The sequence below is a fragment of the Nicotiana tomentosiformis genome, chromosome 4 (assembly GCF_000390325.3).
Source record: "Nicotiana tomentosiformis chromosome 4, ASM39032v3, whole genome shotgun sequence".
Lineage (NCBI taxonomy): Eukaryota > Viridiplantae > Streptophyta > Magnoliopsida > Solanales > Solanaceae > Nicotiana > Nicotiana tomentosiformis.
The window spans coordinates 22443417-22469937 of record NC_090815.1 but is presented as its reverse complement, the minus strand read 5'-3'; the positions used below and the strand labels follow the sequence as shown (position 1 = coordinate 22469937).

Sequence of the window (26521 nt, the reverse complement as noted above, 5' to 3'; positions counted from 1 at the left end):
TCGTGCCATTGCTTGTAGTTGTCCACCATTTTCCTTAGTATCTTCTTGATGTTCTTGTTGGCGGCCTCTACAACTCAGTTCATTTGCAGCCTGTATGCTGTAGAGTTTCGATGCTTGATATTGAATGTTTCAAACATTGCTTTCATCAAGTCATTGTTAAGATTGGCGGCATTATCAGTAATGATTGATTCAGGTACTCCAAATCGACAAACAATGCGGTCCCGAACAAAATCTGCTACGACCTTCTTAGTTACAACCTTATAGGATGCGACTTAAACCCATTTTGTATAGTAGTCTATAGCCACCAGAATGAACCTATGTCCATTTGAAGTAGCAGGTTCGATTTGTCCGATGATATCCATTCCCCAAGCAGAGAAAGTTAGGGCGAACTCATTGCATTGAGTTCATTGGGCAACATTCTTATCATATCAGCATGTATCTGGCATTGGTGACACCTTTGAACATATTTCATGCAGTTTGTTTTCGTAGTCATCCAGAAATACCCTTCCCTTGATATCATTGAACCATGGATTTCCGTTGAACTCTTCTTTAACATGATCACAATAAGCTGGATGCTTATGAATTCCTATTGGGGTTGGATCAATGAAATTCTTGTCCAGATGTTGTATTATGGATGACAAGGGGGCTAATGCATCTACAAACTCATTCTGAATCCTTGGAACATGTTTGAATTCAATCTTTGTGAATCTCTTAATCAACTCTTGTACACAATGTAAGTATGGCAATATTTTGGTATTCTTAGTAGCCCATTCTCCTAGAACCTGATGTACAAATAGATCCAAATCTCCAATTACCAGCAACTCCTGAATGTTCATGTCGACGGCTAACCTGAGTCCTAAGACGCAGGCATCGTATTATGCCATATTGTTGGTGCGCGAGAATCTGAGTTTTGCAGATATCGGGTAGTGTTGATCGGTTTCTGACACTAAGACAACTCCGATACCCACTCCTTTGAAGTTTGCTTCTCCATAGAAGAACATCCTCCAACCGTCGTATACCTTGGTAATATCTTCTCCTACAAATGATACCTCCTTATCGAGAAAATACGTTTTTAATGGTTCGTATTCTCCATCTATGGGATTTTCTGCCAAGTGATCCGCCAATGCTTGCCCTTTGACTACCTTCTGAGTTACATAGACGATGTCGAACTCACTCAACAATATCTTCCACTTTGCTAAGTTACCCGTAGGCATGATTTTCTGAAAGATGTATTTTAGCGGATCCATCCTTGATATGAGATATGTAGTGTATGCACAGAAATAATGTCTCAACTTCTGGGCTATCCATGTCAAAGCGCAGCAGGTCCATTCCAACAAAGAGTAACGGGCTTCGTAAGGTGTGAACTTCTTGCTCAGATAATATATCGCCTACTCTTTCCTTCCAGTGTCGTCATGTTGTCCTAGAACGCAACCAAAGGCCCCATCCAACATAGATAGATAAAGTAGCAGGGGTCTTCATGGTTCTGGTGGGACCAACACGGGCGGTTTGGATAAATACTCCTTGATTTTTTTGAAGGCTTTCTGGCATTCTTCAGTCCAGCTTGTTGCAACATCTTTCCTTAGAATTTTAAAGATTGGCTCACATATCACTGTTGATTGTGCTATAAAATGGTTGATATAATTGAGGCACCCTAGAAAATTGATCACATCTTCCTTATTCTTTGGCGATGGCAAATCTTGGATAGCTTGGATTTTTGACGGGTCTAACTCAATACCTCGGCGGATGACGATGAAACCTAACAACTTTCTAGTAGGGACTCCGAAGGCACATTTTGTAGGATTCAACTTCAAATTGTATTTTCGAAGCTGGTCAAAACATTTCTTCAAGTCTACTATGTCATCCAAACTCCTTTTAGATTTGATGATAACATCATCCACATACACTTCTATTTTCCTGTGTATCATGTCATGGAAGATAGTCATCATGGCCCTCATATAGGTGTCCCCATCATTCTTCAAACCAAACGGCATCATTTTGTAACAATATATTCCCCATAGTGTGATAAAGGCGGTCTTTTCGGCATTCTCTTTATCCATCCAAATCTGATGGTATCCTGCGAAACAGTCGATAAAGGATTGGAGTTCATGCTTGGCACAGTTGTCAATCGGTATGTGTATGTTAGGTAGCGGGAAATCATCCTTAAGACTCGCTCTGTTTAGATCTCGTTATTGACACATACTCGAACTTTTCGATCTTTCTTTGGAACTAGCACAATGTTGGCTAACCAGGTCGGGTATTCGACCACTCGGAGAACCTTGGCTTTGATTTTCTTGGTGACCTCCTCTTTTATCTTCAAACTCATATCCGACTCAAACTTTCTGAGCTTCTACTTTACCGGTGGACAGATGGGATTGGTGGGTAGCTTGTGAGCTGCTATGGATGTGCTTAAACTAGTCATATCATCGTAGGGCTGCGAAGATGTCCTCATACTCCTTTAGAAACCTGATATACTCTTACTTTTCTGTTGGTGATAGATAGATGCTTATGCGAGTTTCCTTGATTGTTTCATAATCCCTTAAGTTAACGACCTTAGTTTCCTCCAAATTAGACTTTGGTTTGTTTTCAAAATTCTCTTCTTCTTTGACGATTTCCTCATGTATTATATCATCCTCCAGATCTTCTGAATCATTGTCCTTATGTTGCGTTGTCTCATTACATGTCATAGTCGTAGGTTCATCAGGATATGTAATAATTATGCTGAAAAGAATGTAGAATAATAATAATAAATATGAAAAATAGTAATGCATTAATAAAACTTTATAATGTCAACAAGTACGATTCGATGGCTCGAGTAATTATTTCAATGAAAATACTGAAAAGGTCTTAAATGCTGAAAACAATTTGGAAATAAATCATGCTAATTTGCCAGGCTACCTAGGAACTCTGTGAGCCCGGGATGGTGCAGTGGTGGTACATGTTTGGATTGTGTTTTGGAGGTCTGTAGCTGATTTAGGCTTGAAATGGCGAAAGTCAAATTTTTGGAGATTTTGACCGGTAGTGGACTTTTTGATATCGGGGTCGAATTCCAATTCCGGAAGTTGGAGTAGGTCCGTACGGTTGATTATGACCTGTGTGCAAAATATGGGGTCAATCAGACATGGTTTGGTTGGATTCGGCATCAGTTGTCGAATTTGGAAGGTTCAAGTTCTTTAAGTTTTAATTGGAGGATGATTCATTATTTTAGCATTGTTTGATGTGATTTTAGGGCTCAACTATATTCGTATGGTATTTCAGGATTGTTTGGTATGTTTGGTTGAGGTCCCGGGGGCCTCGGGTGAGTTTCGGGTGCATAATAGATCAAAAGTTGGATTGGTGTTGTTGCTAAAGTCTTCAGGCATCTAGTGTTTTCGCACGTGCGGCGGAGAGACCGCATGTGCGGGATCGCACAAAGCACAAAAGCGGAGATTGGAGGTGTGGCCAAGGATTGCAGGTGTGAGAGAATTTCCGCATCTGCGAACCCCGCAGATGCGTTATAGGAACTGCAGACGCAGTGAATGACCGCAGAAGCGGACAGTGCTCCGCAGGCGCGTACACGCAGGTGCGGCCCCCTTGCCGCAGATGTGGTCCCAGCCTCCTTTAGTGATTTTCGTATCTGCGATGGATTTGGGTAAAAATGGTAGAAGCTTCATAGACTAAAATTTTGAGTTTTGGAAGGTGATTCGAGGTCGAATTCGAGTAATTCTTGTATGGTTAGACACGTGAGTGAATGGAGGTATTTTGTGATTTTTGCCCGATTCCGAGACGTGGGATCGGGGAAACCTTTTGGGACGATTTTATAATTTCTTGCTTTAGCTTTGATTTTATATATTAGATTAATTTCTTATAGTTATATTTATGGTATGAATTTGATTTTGTCTAGATTTGGGCCATTCAGAGTCGGATATTCATGGAAAAGGCATTATTACCGATTGATTGAGCTTGGTTTGAGGTAAGTGGCTCACCTAACATTGTGTGGGGGATATCCCCTTAGTATTTGGTACTGTTGTGATATGTGAGCGCCGTGTACGTGAGGTGACGAGTACGTACACGGGCTATTTGTTGAAAAATCTGATTTATTTTACAAAGTAGCGATTTGTTTCATTTAATTTGAGTTATACCGTTTAAATAAGTATTAGTCTGTTATTCATTCTTAATTTAGTTATCCCAATATGCGTAGTTACCCTGTTTAATCTAATATCGCATGTCTACGTGCTTTAACTGCTTATTTGAGCTCTGTGTAGCATGCCTAGTTAATTTCCCATTTTTTCTTGTTCTTTATCAGCCTTAACTGTAAAATTCTTGCTGTTAACTATGGTATTTATCACTTGAGCTGTGTGCTTACTTTTGAGACTACGCTGCGGTTCCTCAGGAGTTCTCCCCGCACATTTACTTTTGAGACTACGAGATGGTTCCTCGGGAGTTCTCCTTGTATATTTCCTTTTGAGACTACGAGGCAGTTCCTCGGGAGTCCTCCATAAACATTTACTTTTGAGACTACGAGGTGGTTCCTCGGGAGTTCTCCCTGCACATTTACCTTTGAGACTACGATGGGGTTCCTCGGGATTTCTCCCTGTATATTTACTTTTGAGACTACGAGGCTGTTCCTCGGGGGTTCTCCCTGCACATTTATTTTTGAGACTACGAGGCGCTTCCTCGGGAGTTCTCCCTGCATATATTTTTTGTGACTATGAGACGGTATCTCGGGAGATCCCCTGTTGTTTACCCCTGTGTGTTTTGCGTTGCTACTTTGCTATGTTCTCTTTGTTTAAATTCTAGTCTCTTATTATATTGTACATTCTCCTGCTTTATTTATTATATACTAGTGGGATTGACTTGACATCGTCACTACTCGACCGAGGTTAGGCTTGGCACTTACTGAGTACCATTGTGGTGTACTCATGCTACTCTTCTGCACATATTTTTGTGTGAAGATTTCGGTACTACTTATCAGCCCGGCTATTAGCTAAGAGTGCTTGCTGCTGTACAGAGACTTCAAGGTACATCTTTCGCGTCTGCAGACCTCGGAGTCCCCCCTCTATTCTCTCCTAGGACATTTAGCTTCCATACTTCTTTTGTTAGACTCTGGCATATAGAAACTTAGTTTCCTTCTGTATCTTATGACTTACGATGTTCCGGGTTTTGAGAAGATTGTGTATTATAGAGTATTGGTTATGGTACATGCAGAGCGATGTTGTTACCTGTTATTTATTTATCCACTGTTGTTAGTTGCCAAGTTTTACTTTCGTTTTTGTTATATTTCCGTAATATGTTTAGCTAACCTAGTCATAGAGACTGGGTGCCGTCATGACGTTATACGGAGGGAGATTGGGTCGTGACAAGTTGGTATAAGAGCTCTAGGTTCATAGGTATCGTGAGTCACAAGCCGATTTATTAGGGCCTCGCGGATCGGTACAGAGGCATCTGTACTTATCTTCGGGAGGCTTTGGAACTGCTAGGAAAAATTATACTTCTTTGATTCCTTGTTATGCGAAATTTGTTGACTCTAACAGATGGTGAGGACACGTACATGCGGATCTGATGACCAGGCACGCGCGCCCCCTGCTAGAGCCACGAGAGGCTGGGGCCGGGGTAGAGGCAGAGGACGTCTACACGGTGCAGCCAAAGCACCCGCACAAGCTGCTACAGAGGAGCCCCCAGTAGGTCCAGCTGGAGGGCAGTCACCTGAGATACCTGTTGCTGCACCAGCCCTCCAGGAGACTCTAGCCTAGTTTTTGAGTATGTTTGACATCTTAGCTCAGGCTGGATTGATTCCACTTGCTCCTGCCACATCTCAAGCCTGGGGAGGCGCACAGACTCCCTCAACCCGCATTCCTGTGTAGAGGGTCCAGGTTGACCAGGCCCCAGAGTTCATCCCTATGCAGCCGGTAGCTCCGGTTCAGCACGAGATTAGGAGAATCGCTTCTGAGGTGGAGCAGCTCATACTTGAGAGGTACAAGAAGTACCTCCGATCTACCTTCAGCGGATTGGCTACTGATGATGCTCAGGATTTTCTGGAGGAATGTCATCATATTCTCCGTACTATGGGCATAGCGAAGACGAGCAAGGTTTCTTTTACCGCCTTCCAGCTTAGAGGAGAAACCTATTAGTGGTGGCATACTTATGAGTTTAGTAGTCCGGATGAGGCAACTTCACATACATGGAGTCAGTTCTCGGACATGTTTTTGAGAGAGTATGTCTCTCAGAGCCTCAGGGACTCATGGCGTGCGGAGTTTGAGGAGCTGCGCCAGGGTGCTATGACTGGGTCAGAGTATGCAGCCCACTTCTGTGATATGGCCCGACATGCATCGGCCTTGGTTGCCACAGTTAGAGAGAGGGTTCGTCGGTTTATTGAGGGACTCCACCCCACTTATTATGCACCGCTAGTATCTAGTATGCCTCCTGCTCAGGGTGCTTTTAGCGTCTAGTCCAGCAGACCTGGACCTAGCCAGTCACAATAATCACGCTCTCCGAGAGCTTGTTTTTATTGTGGCAAAACTTGCCATATGGTGAGGGATTGCCCAAGATTTAGGAGGGGTGCACCTCCATAGACTTCTCAGCCACCACATCCTCAGGTTATGATTCCAGCACCAGCTACCGCCCTCCCTCCTTAGCCAGCTCGAGGTAGAGGTCGGGGAGGTCGAGGTCGCACTAGAGGAGGAGGCTAGGCCAGATATTTTGCTCTTCCAGCTCATATAGAGGCAATTGATTCCAACTTTGTCATTACAGGTATTGTTCCGGTCTTTCATAGAGATGCATCGGTATTATTTGACCCAGACTCTACATATTCCTATGTGTCCTCTTATTTTGCCCCATATTTGGGTGTATCTCGGGATTCATTGAGTTCCCCTATTTAAGTGTCTACTCCTGTGGGAGATTCTCTTGTTGTGGACTGCGTGTATCGGTCGTATTTGATTGCTCTTAGTGATTTTGAGACCAGAGCCGATTTATTATTACTCAGCATGGTAGACTTTGATATTATCTTGGGCATGAACTGGTTGTCGCCTCATTATGCTATTCTTAATTGTCATGCTAAGACCGTGATGCTGGCTATGCTAAGTTTACCACGATTAGAGTGGAGAGGTACCTTAGAGTATACTCCCAGCAGAGTTATTTCATTTCTTAAAGCTCAACGAATAATGGAGAAGGGGTGTGACGCGTATCTAGCTTACGTGAGAGATGTCAGTATTGATACCCCTACAGTTGAGCCAGTTCCAGTAGTGAGGGACTTTCCATATGTATTTCCAGCTGATTTTTCGGGCATGCCGCCCGACAAAGATTGATTTTTGGATTGATTTGCCGGGCACTCAGCCTATCTCTATTCCTCTGTATCTTATGTCTCCTCCTAAGTTGAAGGAGTTAAAGGAATAATTACAAGAATTGCTTGATAAGGGCTTCATTCAACCCAGTGTGTCACCTTGGGGTGCTCTTGTCTTATTTGTGAAGAAGAAGGATGGTTCTATGAGGATGTGTATTGATTACCGCCAGTTGAACAAAGTTACAGTGAAGAACATGTATCCATTGCCTAGTATTGATGATTTATTTGATCAGCTATAGGGTGCCAGGGTGTTTTCCAAGATTGACATACGTTCAGGCTATCATCAGCTGAAGATTCGGGATCCAGATATCCCGAAGACTGCTTTCAGGACTCAGTATGGTCACTACTAGTTCCTTGTGATGTCATTTGGGCTGACCAATGACTCAACAACTTTTATGCACTTGATGTACAGTGTGTTTTGGCCCAATCTAGACCCATTCATCGTTATGTTTATTAATGACATTCTGGTGTACTCCCAGACCCAGGAGGATCATGAGCAGCACCTGATGACTGTGCTTCAGACCCTAAGAGAAAAGAGGTTATATGCAAAATTTTCAAAGTGTGAATTCTGGCTAGACTCAGTGGCATTCTTTGGTCATGTAATATCAAGTGATGGGATCCAAGTGGATCTGAAGAAGGTGGAAGCAATGTAGAGTTGGACTAGACCGTCATCATCTACGGAGATTTAGAGTTTTCTTAGTTTGGCGGGGTATTACGATCATTTTGTAGAGGAATTCTCATATATTGTAGCACCTATGACCAGGCTGACCCAGAAGGGTGCTCCGTGCAGGTGGACAGAGGAGTGTGAGGAGAGCTTTCAGAAGCTCAAGACAGCTTTTACTACAGCCCTAGTATTGGTATTGCCTATAGGTTTGGGGTCTTATACTGTATATTGTGATGCATCGCGAATTGGTTTCGGTGCGGTGTTAATGCAGGGCGGTAGGGTGATTGCCTACATGTCCAGACAACTGAATGTGCATGAGAAGAACTATCATGTTCACGACCTTGAGTTAGCAGCTATTGTTCATGCCTTGAAGATTTGGAAGCATTAATTGTACGGTGTTCCCTGTGAGATTTACACCGATTATCGGAATTTGCAGCATCTATTCAAGAAAAAGGATCTTAACTTGCGTCAGCGGAGGTTGTTGGAGCTACTTAAGGATTATGATATCACTATTTCGTACCACCCGAGAAAGGCCAATGTGGTGGCTGATGTTTTGCGTCGTCGGGCGGAGAGTTTGGGGAGTTTAGCATATCTTCCAGCAGCAGAGAGACCCTTAGCATTGGATGTTCTGGACTTAGCCAGCCAGTTTGTGAGATTGGATATTTCTGAGCCGAGTCGAGTGTTGGCTTGTGTGGTCTCTCGGTCTTCTCTTTATGGTCGTATCAGGGAATGTCAGTATGATGACCCCCCACCTCCTTGTCCTTTAGGTCACGGTTCAGCATGGTGATGCTAAGGAGGTTAGTATTGGAGAGGATGGCGTATTGAGGATGCAGAGAAGGCTATGTGTGCCTAATGTAGATGGTTTTCATGAGTTGATTCTTCAGGAGGCTCATAGCTCGCGGTACTCTATTTTTCTGGGTGCGGCAAAGATGTATAAGGACTTGAGGCCGCATTATTGGTGGAGGAGGATGAAGTATAACATAGTGGAGTATATGGCCCAGTGCCTAAATTGCCAGCAAGTGAAGTATGAGCATCAGCGACCGGGTGGGTTGCATCAGAAGTTAGAGATTCAGGAGTGAAAATGGGAGCGGATAACTATAGATTTCATTGTTGGACTCTGACAGACTTAGCGGAGGTTTGATGCAGTTCGGGTGATTGTGGATAGGCTGACCAAGTCAGCTCATTTCATTCCTGTGATGACTACATATTCTTCCAAGAAGCTGGCTCGAATCTACATCAGTAAGATCGTCAGGCTTTATGCCGTATCGGTATCTATTATCTCTAACCGGGGTACGCAGTTTACATCACCGTTCTGGAGATCCGTACAACATGAATTGGGTACTAGAGTGGAGCTGAGCACATAATTTCACCCTCATACGGACGGACAATCCGAGCGCACTATTCATATATTAGAGGATATGCTCCGTGCGTGTGTTATGGCGTTTGGAGGGTCATGGGATCCGTTTCTTGCCACTTGCAGAATTAGCCTACAACAATAGTTATCAGTCGAGCATCCAGATGGAACCGTATAAGGCTCTGTATGGTAGGCGGTGTCGGTCCCCAGTTGGTTGGTTCGAGCGGGGCGAGGCCAGATTTTTGGGTACAGACTTGGTCCAGGATGCCCAAGATTAGGTGAAGGTGATTCAGGATTGACTTCGCACAGCCCAATCCAGACAAAAGAGTTATGCATATCAAAAGGTTCTCGATGTAGCATTCATGGTTGGAGAGCGGGTCTTGCGTTGGGTATCACCTATGAAGGGGGTTATGAGGTTCGGAAAGAAGGGCAAGCTGAGTTCGAGGTACGTGGGTCCTTTTGAGGTGTTGCGGCGTATTAGGGAGGTTTCTTGTGAGGTTGCCTTTTCTTCCCAGCATAGCAGGAGTTCATCCAGTATTCCATGTTTCTATGCTCCGGAAGTATCACGGTGTTCCAGCTCATGTATTGGATTTCAGCGTAGTCAAGTTGGACAAGGACCTATCTTGTGTTGAGGAGCCAATGGCTATTTTGGACAGGCAGGTCAGAAAGCTAAGGTCAAGAACATTGCTTCAGTAAAGGTTCAGTGGAGGGGTCATCCAGTCGAGGAGGCGACTTGGGATACCGAGCATGGTATGCTCAACCGTTATCCTCATTTTCTACCACTCTAGGTATGTCTTTATGATTGTTCGAGAATGAATAATTATTTTAAGAGGGGAAGGATGTAATGACCCGGGCGATCGTTTTGAGATTTATATCCTCGATCCCCTATTAACTACTTCTCCCATATCTATTTCAGCAATTGTGACTTGCCGGGAGCTTTGGTTTTGTTTTTTGGAGTGTTTTGGGACATTTAGTCCCTAAATGGAGGTTTAGACCTTAGCATATGGACCGTAGTCGGAACTTTGCGTAGACGACTCCGGAATGGAGTTCTGTCGGTTTCGTTAGCTCTGTTGGGTGAATCTGGACCTAGGGGCATGTCCGTATTGTGTTTTGGAGATCTACAACTGATTTAGTCTTGAAATGACGAAAGTCGAATTTTTGAATATTTTGACCGGTAGTGGACTTTTTGATATCGGGGTCGGATTCCAATTCCAGAAGCTGGAGTAGGTCCGTATGGTTGATTATGACCTGTGAGCAAAATTTGAGGTCAATCGGACGTGATTTGGTAGGTTTCAACATGGATTGTCGGATATGGAAGTTTCAAGTTCTTCAAGTTTGAATCAGAGGGTGATTCATGATTTTAGTATTGTTTGATGTTTGTTTGAGGGCTCGACTATGTTCGTATGGTATTTTAGGATTGGTTTACAAGTTTGGTTGAGGTCCCGGTGGCCTCGAGTGAGTTTCAGGTGCTTAACGGATCAAAAGTTGGATTGTTGTTGTTGCTGAAGTCTTCAGGTAACTGGTGTTTTCGCACCTACGGCAGGGAGACCGCAGGTGCAGGATCGCACGTGCGGCACACAAAGCACAGAAGCGGAGATTGGAGGCATGTCCAGGGATCGGAGGTGTGAGGGAATTTCCGCATCTGCGATGCCCGCAGATGTATTATAGGAACCGTATGCACAGTGAATGACTGCAGAAACGGACAGTGCTCTGCAGGCGCGCACACGCAGGTGCGGCCCCCTTGCTGCAGATGCGGTCCCCTTGCTGCAGATGCGGTCCCAGCCCCCTTTAGTGATTTTTGCACCTGGAATAGATTTCCCGCAGGTGCGGTACTGCAGGTGCAGTTGAAGGCTCGCAGAAGAGAGTTTACTGGGCAGAAAAGAGGAATTCGAGGGTTGATTACCCATTTTGATTTTGGGAGTTTGAGACCTTGGTGTGAGGCGATGTTTCGAGATTTCTTCAAGGAGATTGTTGGGGTAAGTGGTTCTAACTCGGATTGGACTATATTTCATGAATCTATTGATATTTTCATAATCTAATTAGGGATTCGAGTTGGAAATTTGGGGGAAAATGGTAGAAACTTCATAGACTAAAATTTCAAGTTTTGGAAGGTGATTTGCGGTCGGATTCGAGTAATTCTTCTATGGTTAGACTCGTGAGTGAATGAGTATTCGTATTTTATGACTTTTACCCGATTCCGAGACTTGGGCTCGGGGAGATGTTTTGGGGTGATTTTTTAATTTCTTGTTTTAGCTTTGATTTCATTAATTAGACTAATTTCTTATAGTTGTATTTATGGTATGAATTTTTTTTTGGCTAGATTTGGGCCATTCGGAGTCGGATATTCGTTGAAAAGGCATTGTTACCGATTGATTGAGCTTGGTTCGAGGTAAGTGGCTTGCCTAACCTTGTGTGGGGGAGATCCCCTTAGGATTTGGTATTGTTGTGATATGTGAGTGCCGTGTACGTGAGGTTACGAGTACATACACAGGCTATTTGTTGAAAAATCCGATTTATTTTAGTGAGTAGCGATTTGTTTCCTTTAATTTGAGTTATACCATTTAAATAAGTATTAGTATGTTTTTCATTCTTAATTGAGTTATCCCAATATGCGTAGTTATCCGGTTTAGTCTAATATCAAATGTCTACATGCTTTAACTGCTTATTTTAATTCTGTGAAGCATGCCTAGTTGATTTCCTATTTTCCCTTGTTCTTTATCAGCCTTAACTGTAAAATGCTTGTTGTTAACTATGGTATTTATCAGTTGAGCTTTGTGTTTACTTTTAAGACTACAAGGCGATTCCTCAAGAGTTCTCCCTGCACATTTACTTTTGAGACGACGAGACGTTTCCTCGGGAATTCTCCCTGCATATTTACTTTTGAGACTACGAGGCGGTTCCTCGGGTGTTCTCCCTGCATATTTACTTTTGAGACTGCGAGGCGGTTCCTCGGGGGTTCTCCCTGCACATTTACGTTTGAGACTACGAGGCGGTTCCTCGGGAGTTATCCCTATATATTTACTTTTGAAACTACGAGGCAGGTCCTCGGGAGTTCTCCCTACACATTTACTTTTGAGACTACGAGGCGGTTCCTCGGGAGTTCTTCCTGTATATTTATTTTGGAAATACGAGACGGTATCTCGGGAGATCCCCTGCTGTTTACCCCTGTGTGTTCTGCGTTGCTACTTTTCTATGTCTTTGTTTAAATTCTAGTCTCTTATTATCTTGTACATTCTCCTACTTTATTTATTATATATCAGTGGGCCTGACCTGACCCCGTCACTACTCGACCAAGGTTAGGCTTGGCACTTACTGGGTACCGTTGTGGTGTACTCATGCTACTCTTCTACATATGTTTTTGTGTTCCAGGTACTACTTATCAGCTCCGCTATTAGCTGAGAGTGCTTGCTGCTGTACAGAGAGTTCAAGGTACATCTGCCGCGTCTGCAGACCTCGGAGTCCTCCTTTATTCTCTCCTATGACATTTAGCTTCCGTACTTCTTTTGTTAGACTTTGGTGTTTAGAGATTCTAGTTTCCTTTTATAGCTTGTGACTTACGATGTTCTGGGTTTTGGGAAGACTGTGTATTATAAAGTATCGATTATTATACATTCCGAGCGTCATTGTTACTAGTTATTCAGTTATCCGCTGTTGTTAGTTGCCAAGTGTTAGTTTCATTTTTGTTTTATTTCCGCAGTTTGTTAGGCTTACCTAGTCGTAGAGACTAGGTGTCGTTACGATGATATACGGAGGGAGTTTGGGTCGTGACAAATTGTCATAGGTATATTACCAGTTACAGATAAACAAGTAAACAAGAGGAGTAATTTCAGCAACACTTCAGTGTCAATAGCAAAACGAACAATAGAACCCAGGAATCTCAGTGCGTCAGAGTTCCCAAGGGTTTCGAATGAACCACGAGTAGTGCTCACACTGAGAAAGGTTCGAGAATCGAATTCCGGCGGCCTTGTCTTTTAGCCAGCCAAAAGATTGAGTCTTAGAGTAGTACAAGACAAGAAAGAATAAGAGAACAATAGTAGTGTTTTTAGCGATTAAGGTCTGTCTAAAGGGGAAATTACGGAGGGCTTATATAGTGGTAGGAATCGAACAAGTAAACATGGAAAATAATTAATCGAACAAAAATAAGGAAAGAAAATCACATGCAATCTATAATAGAACCAGTAAAGGAAAAAATTGAAATTTCAAACCCTGGTTCGACGGAAATCAAAGATTGACCGAGGATCTTGGTAAATCGGACCCATATAATCTGGTAGGGAGTGTATATAGACGAAAATCGTCTAAGTCTCGAAGATTGAGGACGATTGTTCATAACTCAGGGTCTGGTACTTGCCAAAAATAGGCGAGTACCAGGTGATACCAAAATCATGTAAGTAACAAGATGACATAATGTATAAGGTAAGGGAATCATGGATTGATTCCATTTTGGGGCCGGATTTGAAGAGGATTTGGAGTTACGGCGGCTAGGGTTTTTTCAGAGAAGAAGAGAGTAGAGAGGATATAGGGGCGGCTGAAGTGTGGGAATGAGATTAGTGTTTGGGGTAAGGGGATATAAGGAAAGGTGGAGATTTATTATGGGTCGTTGATCATTTGAGATCAACAACCATGATCAGAAAGGGAATGGGGCTGGTGGTTTAAACGGGTCGCGATCGGGTCAATTACATGGGTCGCTTGGATTGGGCTTTGGGGGTTATTGGGATAACGTGTGGGCTTTTGGGCCATTGAATTGGTCGGGAATTGGCTCCAAATTTGGGCTATAAACTAAATACAAAACATTATTTAAATAAAAATAATTAATAAATAATACAAATATTACTTATGCAATAAAGTGGTTAAAATTATAACTTAACATTATAAAAATATAAAAATGCTATTTTAGCATGAATAATGTAATAATTGTAATTATGCATAGCATATAGGCTATTATTGCAAAATTATGTAAATAGCTTAAACATACCAATATAATTATATGAAATGAAGTAAAAATATTATGAAACATATATGTGGATGCAAATAAAAATAATTTTAGGGGTAATTAATACATATTCAAGTAATTTAAATGCAAGAAAATCAATTTTAAAGCTTCAAAAATTATGGAAAATTACATGAAATATTGGTGATGATGCAGGAATGATATTTTAAAAGCATATAAGAACACGAGGTCAAAATTAGGTATCAACACCCGTCACGCATCTACTTTGGTTCCCACAGTCAATGAGCGAGTCTGTAGATTTATTGAGGGGCTCAGTTATGGTCTTAGATTCAGCATGGCTGGGGAGTTGAAGATTGATACTCCATTTCAGCAGTTTATGGACATTGCGAGGAGGTTAGAGCATATTCGGGATGAGAAGAGGGAGAATAAGGAGGCCAAGAGGTCTCGAGGTTTTGGAGGATTCAGTGGATTCTACTCTTCAGCTATGACCCATCGCGGCGAAGGCTCGTGCAGTCAGCCGGTCCAGTCCTCACTTCAGACTACTCGTCGTGCTCCAGTTAGTCAGGGACCTCAGGGTACTCATATGGGGCAGCCATCTTTTAGTGCAACACCTGCACAGGGTTTCTACAACGGTTATTCCGGTTATCCGGCATAGACTCAGTACCAACAGTCACGCCCGCAGAGGGGTTGTTCTAAGTGTGGTGATACCAGGCACATCATGAGGTTGTCCTACACTCGGGATTGGCAGATTTCAACAGATCACCCAGGCTACGGGCTCTATTCCACTTGCTACCTCATGTGCAGAGACAGTTAAGGGTGGAGGACAGGCGGGTAGAGGGCGTAGTAGAGAGGGAGGCCCGGCCCGTTGATATACTTTCAATGGTAGGGCTAAGGCCACTATACCAGATGGTGTCATTATAGGTTTGGTTTTGATTTGTATAGAGGAGCACCATTCTTATTTTGATTCGGTTTCGCTTATCGGAGTGAGTACTCCTATCTTGCTTCCTATATGGCTGAGTTTCATGATTTTTGTACTCTGTTTATGTGTTTACCCCTGTTGGGAGATTCCATAGTGGTAGCCCGTGTCTATCATTTTGTTTTGTTCAACAATTAGAGTCATGATACTGAATGGATTTTCTGTTACTCATTACGATAAGTTTTGATGTGATTTTGGATGGGTTGACTGCGATTTGTCATTTAGATGCTCTACCGGTATGGGAAGTCCCTTACTGACACGATCCCAATTTTCCTCCATAAGATATCGTGATGGCACCTAGTCTCTACGACTAGGTAAGCCTAACATTTGATAACAATTGAAAGAATATAATTAACAAGGTACTTAAACATAACTGAATAATCCCATCAATACACACCCCAAAACCAGTGGAACTGATTCATAAGCTCTATAGGATAATTCTGGAATATCTAATACATCACTGTCTGAAAGAAATACAATAAGAAGTAAAATAGGGAAGGTGACTCCAAGGCCTGCGGGCGATGGCGTATCTTGAAGTCTTCAGGAAGCTACAAATAATCTCTAATGACCGACACAAGCAAACGTTCCTAGATCTGCACAAAACAATGTGCAAAAGCGTAGTATGAGTACACCACAATGGTACCTAGTAAGTATCAAGCCTAACCTTAATAAAGCAGTGACGAGTCCAGGTCAAGACACCTACCAGGATATAAATAAACAACATGAAAATGTAGAACATATATGTAATGGAAAGTGAAGAAATAACTGATTCGAAACAAGACAATAACATGAACTAATACCGGAAATTAAGCATGGAAATAGCATAAAAGAAGCAACTAAAGAGGCTACAATGATCATATACAGACAACAATCTTCTAGAACAATAAATGATGAAACAACAAGAAATGTTCCCACAAAAACTCTTTACAACATGAAATAAATAGCAAGAATCACAACGAGGTACCGCCTAATGTATAATGAAATCACAACCGAGGTACCACCTCGTATAATCAAGAATCATACCCAAGGTACCGCCTCGTATTCACATTTCTCAGTTTCAATCAACATCTTTCCTTATACCGCCACGTAAGCCTTACATTTGAAATAGGTTTTGAAAACAGCTTTCCCAAAATAGCTGCACGCAAGTTAGCCCACCTTATGACGCTGCGTGGCTTCACGTAGTTCCCCTACAAGTAACACGCACATTAGTCCCACCTTATACTGCCGCATGTACATCAACCCTAAGCCTTATACCGCCGCATGCACGTCAATATCACATTACAATAACAACTCGCACCACATGTGCCCATACATCACAAATTGCTGACAATCCACAATATCAATATTTCCACAACAATAGCCCACGGATCCACCACAACAGGTACAAGAATACCAACAACAAGAATAAATGTAAAATGCTCAAAAGGAAGATGTTTTAACAATAACAATTCCGCCTCAACGTGATAACGACTTTCACAATTTTAACACCAATAACTCAATAATGAGAGACAATGTATAACCAAGATGTCAAATAACAAAAACTCACAATGGAAGAGAGAACGTATAAGGACCTGTAAAAATTTAAACCAAAAACTCAGAGTTTCGTGGCGCCAAGAGAGATTCGTGCGTTATTATAGTAGAAATTCTTTGCGGCGAGCTTGCTTGCCGCGGTTTGGACTTTTTGGGTCGAACAATACACAACGGACTGAGAGGAAAATGTTTTGCAGAAGAACGCATTTCTGCGGCCCATTATACGGCCGCATAATCACTCTGCGGACCGCATAATGGCCGCAGAGTGAAGCAGTAAGTTTGGCCAACTTGAGGTCAGTTTTGCGGTCGATTATGCGACCGCATATCGATCACATAATCCCTCTTGAGTTTTTGCAGAGGGAGCTCTGCGGTGAATTATGCGACCGCAGAACGAGTGTGCGAACCGAATACTGGTCGCATACCTGGGCCATAAGTTCAGGCCCTTGAGGGCCATTTTTGCGGTCACTTTGCAGACCGCATAACCATTATGCTGTCGTATATGCGACCGCAGACCTGTGTCGGGGCACCCATTTTCTTAATTTAAAACCCGACCCCCATTCCGTTAAAACTCCCCTTTAGTCCATTTTGTAGCTCATTTCTCATATTTCTAGTGTGTGAGAGAGAGGGTTCTAGAGGGAGGGCCTAATTTTCATCAATCAATCTTCAACCATCACTCAAAGATTGGAAATACTCAAGTAGAGCACCCAATTTCTTCATCCAATAAGGTAAGACTTCATCACCCCAACTCTTAATTTCAAACATAGCTATAATGGGGTATTAATAAGTCCATGGGTGTGAGGGTTGTTTATCTTGCATACATGTGATAAAGAGTGTGGGAAAAATAAAAAGTGAACTAGAACCATGAACGTTTTCCTAATTTTGGGTTCAATTTATATTTTGCAAAAATAGATTGAGGTTGCTAAGGGTTCCGGATATTTGTAGAGTCCAAAGAAGCGCAATTGAGGTATGTATGGCTAACTCTTTTTTTCTTTGAATCGAACTCCTGGTGTCCGAATATTTGGTGTAAGTTCTTACTTGATCATACTAGAATTGTTTTGCCTTAGTGTGTTGGGGTTGGAAGATTCATGTTCCCTAATTGTTTTAGATGTTTGCCATGTCATCATGCTATTTGAGAACGTAACTATGATTTTCCAAGATCCTTCCCTTATGTGTGAAATGCCTTATGTGAAGGTATTTATTGACATGAATGATGATGTTACTTGAACGAATAAAAAGGGGAAAGACTTGAATTGTAAAATGTACCAAAGTGCCAAGAACAATTTAATAAATGAGGTTGTTCGTGCCATGTAATAAAAGATGGGAAAGAGATGTGAATTGAGTGAATAATTGAAAGAGGTTATGTCTCAAGTGAGATGGCTTAGCCGATCGGGCCGAGATCGGACGCCATGCCGTACACATGGTGGCATTTGTGTTGGAATTATTGATTTACATTATGGATATGTCTCACTTGGGATGGCTTAGCCGGTCGGGCCGAGACCTGACTCCTTGTTAAAATACGGTGGCATTATGAGTTGTGGCTTTGGCACTAAAGATTATTAACCTAAAAGATGGAAAGATTGAATTAGAAATGATGTGATCCTTACTTGATGTTTCTTTATATTTCTCTGAAGTACTTATTGATTGTTGTGACTGCCTTCTCTTTGTTTCACTGTTCATTCTACTAAGATTGGTGTTTGCCTTACATACTACTACTATTCCATAGTACTAACGTCTCTTTTGCCGGGGGTGCTACATCTTGGAATGGATGTAGGTGGTTCCATCGTAGATAGCGCTGATCGCAGATAGTGGTGCTCTCCCTCTCATTCATCACAGCAGTCTTGGTGAGCCCCATTTCTTCCTGGGGTCATGTAGTCCTTCTTTTGTATACGTTTTCATATTTTGAGGTATAGCCGGGGCCTTATTACCGGTATTGTCATGTTGCTATTTGTACCCTTAGAGGCTCCGTAGACGTTTATGCGAGTCATGTATGTATGTTGGGGTGGTCGTTGGACTGAGTTGTATTTTGGAAACTTAACCATGGCATAATGTATATTATGAAAACTAAACTAGCAACGTTTATATATTTATATAACTGATCTTCCCCTGTTTTACAAATGGTGATGCATTCCCTTTTTGGATCATAAATGAGTCGGGTAGGAAAGGTTTACTAGGCTTGCTTGACCAGGTTCACTCGGTTGAGCGCCGGTCGCGCTCCCCGGGGTTTGGGCGTGACAGAACCTTGTATCAGAGCTTAAGATTTTAATGTGTCCTAGGATGTCTCGGAGCCATGTCTAGTACAGCCCTTCTTATCGGTGTGTTGTCGACCACATCTATAATTAGGGGGCTACTTGGACATTTAAGAATGATACCCTTCATTGTTGTTCTATATCGTGCGATAGAGCGGAACATGAGGTTGTTTTCCCCTAACTCGTGCATTGTTCTAACTTTCAGTAAATGGCACCTAAGTAGAGAGCGAGAATTGGCCAAGAAGCCAATACCACCCAGGAGTGGTTGTTGATCCCTTACTTGATAATGCGGGTGAGGATAATCCCCCTACGACCACACTGCCTGATTCGTCTACTCCAGAACAGACTACCCCAGTTCCTACACCCATGGAGGATGCCGCAATCCCTCCCGCCGATATACCTGTTCCACCTCCAACCCTAACTCCTGGTCCCGATATTTCTGATGGGGATCTTAGGGGATTTATTCAGATGCTGACTCAGTTAGTAGTTTCCCAGGCTCAGAGGTCAAATGTTGCACCCACCTTATTTAGCTTGCAAGGAGATTCTTCCGGTTCCAGGGTAAACATGTTCCTTCAGTTAGACCCTCCAGTGTTCACAAGTACTGATCCTGGGGCAGACCCTCAGGATTTCATTGATGAGATGCATAAGACTCTCCAAGTTATGCGTGCTACGGAGACAGAAGGAGTAGAGTTGGCCTCCTATAGTCTAAAAGGGGTGGCATATTCCTGGTTTGGGATATGGGAGGATTCCTGGGAGGAGGGGAGCCCTCTGGCGGGATGGAGTAAGTTTGTGTATGCCTTCATAGACCATTTCTTGCCTGCCGAGACAAAGGAAGCCCGTGATGTGGAGTTTGAGACCCTTAAACAGGGTAGTAAAGAGTGTGTGGGAATATCACATGGAGTTTGTGCGCCTGTCAAAGTATGTTGCTCATATGATGCTGACTATGGAGACTAGGGTGCATCAATTTGTGCAGGGCCTTAGTCCTTTGGTTATTAATGAGGCTGCTACGACTGCTCTAAAATTTTACATGAACTATTGGAATATGGTGGCATTTGCCCAAGCTACAGAGGCCCGAAACTTAAAGCTCAGGATGTAACGGGAAAGTAGTAGTAGGGTCCGATCAGCGGGCAACCTGGGGGATTGATTCGGAGGTGGGAGATTAACTTTTGGGGACAATCATCAGGGCCATCCCGGTCTTATGATCAGTCTTCAGCTAGTGCCCCGCTATCAGGACATGGTCAGCAACAAGGGAGTCGCTTTAGGCCCGGTCAGGGCAGCAGGGGGTCCCACCATCAGGGACGATCAGGAGGGAGATTCTAGCAGTAGCAGAGGGTCCCAAGCCCTAAGTGTGGAAGGATACATTCGGGAGTCTGCTATCTAGACATGCCAGTATGTAATGGATGCAGAATGAGAGGCCATATTCAGAGGGAGTGTTGTGCATCCCGTCAGAGCGCAGGCAGGGGCACAACTCAGTCATCCAATCCTACATCTGCTACATCTTCAACGCCCCCTCCAGCTCGAGGCTCTTCAGCACCCACAGGGCATGGTGCAACTAGGGGTGGTGCACAGATTTCGGGAGGACCCAACTGATTCTATGCTCTGAGTGGTCGACAGAGTGCGGAGGCTTCCCCAGATGATCTCATAGGTATATTGACTGTTCTATCTCACGATGTGTATGCCATTATTGATCCCGGATCTTGTTTGTCCTATGTTACTTCTTATGTTGCTACGAGCTTCGGGATAGAACTGAAACAGCTTCATGATCCATTCTCCGTATCTACTCCGGTTGGCGAGTCTATTATGGCCACATGGGTTTATAGGGATTGTGTTGTCACGGTGCGTGGTCGGGATACCATGGCTGATCTTATTGAACTAGGGATGATTGACTTTGACGTAATAATGGGAATGGATTGACTTTATTCATGTTTTGCCAAACTCGATTGCCGAGCCAGAATCATGAGGCTTGAGTTCCCTAACGAGCAAATTGTTAAGTGGGAGGGGAATGATGTTATGCCAAAAGGTAAGTTTATTTCTCACCTTAAGTCCACGAAGATGATCAGGAAGGGGTGTATTTATCATTTGGTCCAAGTTACTGACACCACTGCTGAGGTGCCTACACTTGAATCTGTACCAATTATGAATGAATTACCCGATGTATTTTCAGATGAGCACCCTGGAATTCCTCAAAGCAAAGAGATTCATTTTGGGATTGATGTGATGCCGGGCATGCCGCCTATATCCATTCCACCTTATAGAATGGCGCCGACAGAATTAAAAGAGCTAAAGGAAAAACTAGGGGATTTGCTAGAGGGAGGTTTCATCCGATCAAGTGTGTCGCCTTGGGGCGCAATGGTTCTCTTTGTCAGAAAAAAGATGGATCACTGCAGATGTGTATTGATTACCAGCAACTCAACAAAGTCACAATAAAAAACAAATACCCATTGCCTAGAATAGATGATTTATTTGATCAATTACAAGGTGCTAAGTTCTTCTCCAAAATTGATTTGCGGTCCCGGTACCTTCAATTAAAGGTAAGGGAGCAGGATATTCCGAAAACAACTTTTAGAACCCGGTATGGGCACTTTGAATTTTTGGTAATGTCTTTCGGGCTAACAAATGCCCCGGAAGCTTTCATGGATCTTACGAATCGAGTCTTCAAGTCATTCCCCGACTCTTTTGTGATAATATTCATTGATGATATCCTTGTGTATTCACGAAGTCAAGAGGATCACGTCGATCACCTCAGGGCAGTTCTGCAAACTCTTCATCAGCACCAATTGTATTCAAATTTCTTGAAATGTGAATTTTGGCTTGAATCTGTTACATTCCTGGGTCATGTCGTCTCCGGAGAAGGAATTAAATGTTTATCCTCAAAAGATTGAAGCGGTGAAGATTGGCCTAGACCTACTACTCCAACAAAGATTCGCAGTTTCTTGGGTTTAGCTGGGTATTATAGAAGGTTCGTGGAGGGGTTCTCCACTCTTGCCTCCCCATTGACTAAATTGACGCAGAAGACCGTTAAGTTCCAGTGGTCCGATGCTTGTGAAAGGAGCTTCCAGGAAATGAAATTAAGATTGACTTTGGTGCCAGTATTGACCATGCCAGAGGGTACCGAGGGGTTTGTGGTGTATTGCGATGCTTCAAGGATCGCTCTTGGGTGTGTATTAATGCAACATGGTAAGGTTATAGCATATGCTTCAAGGCAACTTAATAATCATGAAAAGAACTATCCAACTCATGACTTAGAGCTTGAGGCGGTGGTTTTTGCGTTAAAGCTTTGGCGTCATTATTTGTATGGAGCATGTAGATGTATTCACAGACCACAAGAACCTTCAGTACATTTTAAGCAAAAGGAATTGAACTTAAGATAGAGAAGGTGGCTCGAATTGCTCAAAGACTTTGACATCGGCATTTTGTATCATTCGAGGAAAGCTAATGTGGTGGCAGATGCTCTTAGTCGGAAGTCTATGGGTAGTTTGGCTCACTTGGAGGCATGTCAAAGGCAATTGGCCTAGGAGGTTCACCAGTTAGCCAGTTTGGGAGTTCGTCTTGCTGACTCTAATGAAGGGGGAGTGATTGTGCGGAATAGGGCAATCATCACTTGTGACGGAGGTCAAGGAGAAGCAATACAATGATCCAGTGTTGGTGCAGCTGAAGGAAGGGGTTCATAAACACAAGACTACGGCTTTTTCTCTTGGCATGGATGACGGTACATTACGGTACCAAGAACGACTATGTGTTCCAAACGTAGATGGTCTTCGGGAAAGAATCATGGCAGAAGATCATACTTCTAGATATTCCGTGCACCCAGACTCTACGAAAATGTATCATGCTCAAGGAAGTTTACTGGTGGAATGACATGAAGAGGGGTATGGCGGACTTTGTGGAAAAATGTTCAAACTGTCAACAAGTGAAAGCCGAGCATCAAAGGCCCGATGGGTTAGCATAGAGTATAGAAATTCCAATACGGAAATGGGAAATGATCAATATGGATTTTGTGGTAGGGTTACTACGCAGTCCGCGTAAGTTTGACTCAATTTGGGTGATTGTGGATCGACTTACGAAATCAGCACACTTCTTTCCGGTTAAATCCACCGACACTGCGGAATAATATGCTCAATTTATATCAAGGAAATAGTTAGGCTTCACGGCACTCCAGTTTCCATCATTTCCGATCGAGGGTCCAAGTTCACAGCTAATTTATGGAAGAAATTTCAGCAAGGTTTGGGTACGCAGGTGAATCTTAGCACGACCTTCCATCCACAAACTGACGGGCAAGTAGAGCGGACTATTCAGACGCTTGAGGACATATTGCGTGCGTGTGTGCTTTACTTCAAGGGTAGTTGGGATGATCATTTGCCGCTCATAGAATTTGCTTATATCAATAACTTCCATGCCAGTATTCAGATGGCGCCATTTGAGGCCTTGAATGGTAGAAGATGTAGATCGCCGATTGGGTGGTTCGAGGTTGGAGAAGCTGAACTAATAGGACCAGACCTTGTGCATCAGGTTATAGAAAAGGTTAAGATCATAAAAGAGTGATTAAAAACTGCTCAGAGTCTTCAAAAATCCTATTCGGATGTTCGTCACAGAGACTTAGAATTCAAGGAAGATGATTGGGTGTTCTTGAAGGTATCCCCCATGAAGGGGATCCTGCGGTTTGGAAAGAAAGGGAAATTATGTCCAAGGTATGTCGGGCCGTATAGAATCATTCAAAGGATAGGTCAGGTGGCGTACAAGCTTGAGCTACCACCTGAGATGTCATTAGTGCACCCGGTATTCCATGCGTCCATGTTGAAGAAGGTAGTTAGAGATCCGTGCGATATTGTGCCGGTTGAGACCATCGAGGCTAGTGAAGAACTATCATACGAAGAGATTCTGGTTGCTATCCTTGATAGATAGGTCTGGAAGTTGAGGAACAAAGAAATTGCATCCGTAAAGGTATTATGACGAAAACAGCAAGTTGAAGAAGCTACTTGGGAAGCCGAGAATGAAATGAAAAAGTACCCTCATTTATTTGAATAGCCATGTAATAGCTCTATAAAGTTGTCTCCCCTAAACCCCCCCAAAAAAAATTTATATCACTTATTCGGCTAATAAAAAGACACTACTTTCTAGTTATATGTCCCCCATGAAGCTTTGTTTGGTGTTATTTTGCATTCTCTTGTGTCATTTAATTCTATATATGTTGCTAAGGTGTGTTTCGGGGGCTCTCTGACAGGTGGTTAGGCCTAAATACAAAGGAAACTCTGGCAAACTTATCAGAAAATTAGGAAGTTAGGAAAATTTGGGGCTGATAGTATGTGGTACAACTGAAACTGTGTTAAGCTAACCTTGATCCTCATTCGAGGACAAATGATCTTAAGTGGGGGAGGGTGTAAGGACCCGTAAAAATTTAAGCCAAAAACTTAGGGTTTCTTGGTGCCAAGAGAGATTCCTGCGTTATTATAGTAGAAATTCTTCGCGGAGAGCTGCCACAGTTCAGACCTTTTGGGTCGAACGGTACCCTACGGACTGAGAGGAAAATGTTTCATAGAAGAATGCATTTCTGCGGCCCATTATGTGGCCGCATAATAACTCTGCAAACCGCATAATGGCCGCAGAGTGAAGCAGTAAGTTTGGCCAACTTGAGGTCCATTTTGCGGTCGATTATGCGACCTCATATCGATCGCATAATCCCTCTTGAGTTTTTGCGGAGGGAATTCTGCAGTGTATTATGAGACCATAGAACGAGTATGCGGACCGCATACTAGTCGCATACCTGGGCCGTAAGTTCAGGCCCCCGAGGGCCATTTCTGTGGTCACTTTGTGGACCGCATAACTATTATGCGGTTGCATATTCGATCACAGACCTTTTTCGGGGCACCTATTTTCTTAATTTAAAACCCGACCTCCATTCCGTTTAAACTCCCCTTTAGTCCATTTTGAAGCTTATTTCTCATATTTCTAGTGAGAGAGAGAGATGGTTCTAGAGGGAGGGCCTAATTTTCATCAATTAATATTCAACCATCACTCAAAGCTTGGAAATACTCAAGTAGAGCACCCAATTTCTTCATCGAATAAGGTAAGACTTCATCACCCCAACTCTTAATTTCAAACATAGCTATAATGAGGTAATACAAAGATGGTCCATGGGTGTGAGGGTTGTTTATCTTGCATGTATGTGATAAAGAGTGTGGGAAAAATAAAAAGTGAACTAGAACCATGAACGTTTTCCTAATTTTGGGTTCAATTTGTATATTACAAAAATAGATTGAGGTTACTAAGGGTTCCGGATAATTGTAGAGTCTAAAAAAGTGCAATTGAGGTATGTATGGCTAACTCTTTTCTTCCTAGAATCGAACTCCTGGTGTCTGAATATTTGGTGTAAGTTCCGACTTGATCATACTAAAATTGTTTTGCCTTAGTGTGTTGGGGTTGTAAGATTCATGTTCCCTAATTGTTTTAGATGTTTACCATGTCATCATGCTATTTGAGAACGTAACTATGATTTTCCAAGCTCCTTCCCTTATGTGTGAAATGCCTTATGTGATGGTACTTATCGACATGAATGATGATGTTACTTGAACGAATAAAAAAGGGAAAGAGTTGAATTGTAAAATGTACCAAAGTGCCAAGAACTATTTAATAAATGAGGCTGTTTGTGCCATGTAATGAAAGATGGGAAAGAGATGTGAATTGAGTGAATAATTGAAAGAGGTTATGTCTTAAGTTAGATAGCTTAGCCGATCGGGCCGAGATCGGACGCCATGTCGTACACATGATGGCATTTGTGTTGGAATTATTGATTTATATTATGGGTATGTCTCACTTGGGATGGCCTAGCCGTTCGGGCCGAGTACGGACTCCGTGTAAAAACACGGTGGCATTATGAATTGTGGCTTTGGCACTAAATATTATTAACCTAAAAGATGGAAAGATTGAATTGGAAATTATGTGATCCTTACTTGATGTTTCTTTGTATTTCTGTGAAGTACTTATTGATTGTTGTGACTGCCTTCTCTTTGTTTCACTGTTCATTCTACTAAGATTGGTATTTGCCTTACATACTACTACTATTCGATATTACTAACGTCCCTTTTGCCGGGGGCGCTACATCTTTGAATGGATGTAGGTGGTTTCATCGCAGGTAGCGCTGATCACAGATAGTATTGATCGCAGCTAGTGGTGCTCTCCCTCTCATTCGTCATTTCTTCCTGGGGTCATGCAGTCTTTCTTTTGTATAAGTTTTCATATTTTGAGATATAGCCGGGGCTTTATTGCCGACATTGTCATATTTCTCTTTGTACCCTTAGAGGCTCTGTAGACGTTTTTGCGAGTCATGTATGTATGTTGGGGTGGTCGTTGGACCGAGTTGTATTCTGGAAACCTATCTATGGCATAATGTATATAATGAAAAATGAAATAGCAACGTTTATATATTTATATGACTGATTTCTCCCCTGTTTTACAAATGGTGACGCATTCCCTGTTTTACTATGATTTTCC

The 26521-nt window shown here is 42.7% G+C and overlaps 2 protein-coding genes across 2 annotated transcripts; one reads left to right on the top strand and one right to left on the bottom strand.

The window, feature by feature from the left end:
* Positions 1–428: 428 nt before the first annotated feature.
* LOC138909364 (uncharacterized) lies at positions 429–836 on the bottom strand. Its single transcript, XM_070200559.1, has one exon. It carries the CDS (start codon positions 834–836, stop codon positions 429–431), a length of 408 nt encoding a protein of 135 aa, XP_070056660.1.
* Positions 837–20989: 20153 nt separating this feature from the next.
* Positions 20990–21460, top strand: LOC138909363 (uncharacterized). Its single transcript, XM_070200558.1, has one exon. The coding sequence runs from the start codon at positions 20990–20992 to the stop codon at positions 21458–21460; it is 471 nt and encodes a 156-aa protein (XP_070056659.1).
* Positions 21461–26521: the final 5061 nt, after the last annotated feature.

Bases quoted from the DNA above. Each gene is read 5' to 3' on its own strand.
- LOC138909363 (XM_070200558.1), top strand. From the start codon at position 20,990: ATGAGGCTTGAGTTCCCTAACGAGCAAATTGTTAAGTGGGAGGGGAAT.
- LOC138909364 (XM_070200559.1), bottom strand. From the start codon at position 836: ATGAACATTCAGGAGTTGCTGGTAATTGGAGATTTGGATCTATTTGTA.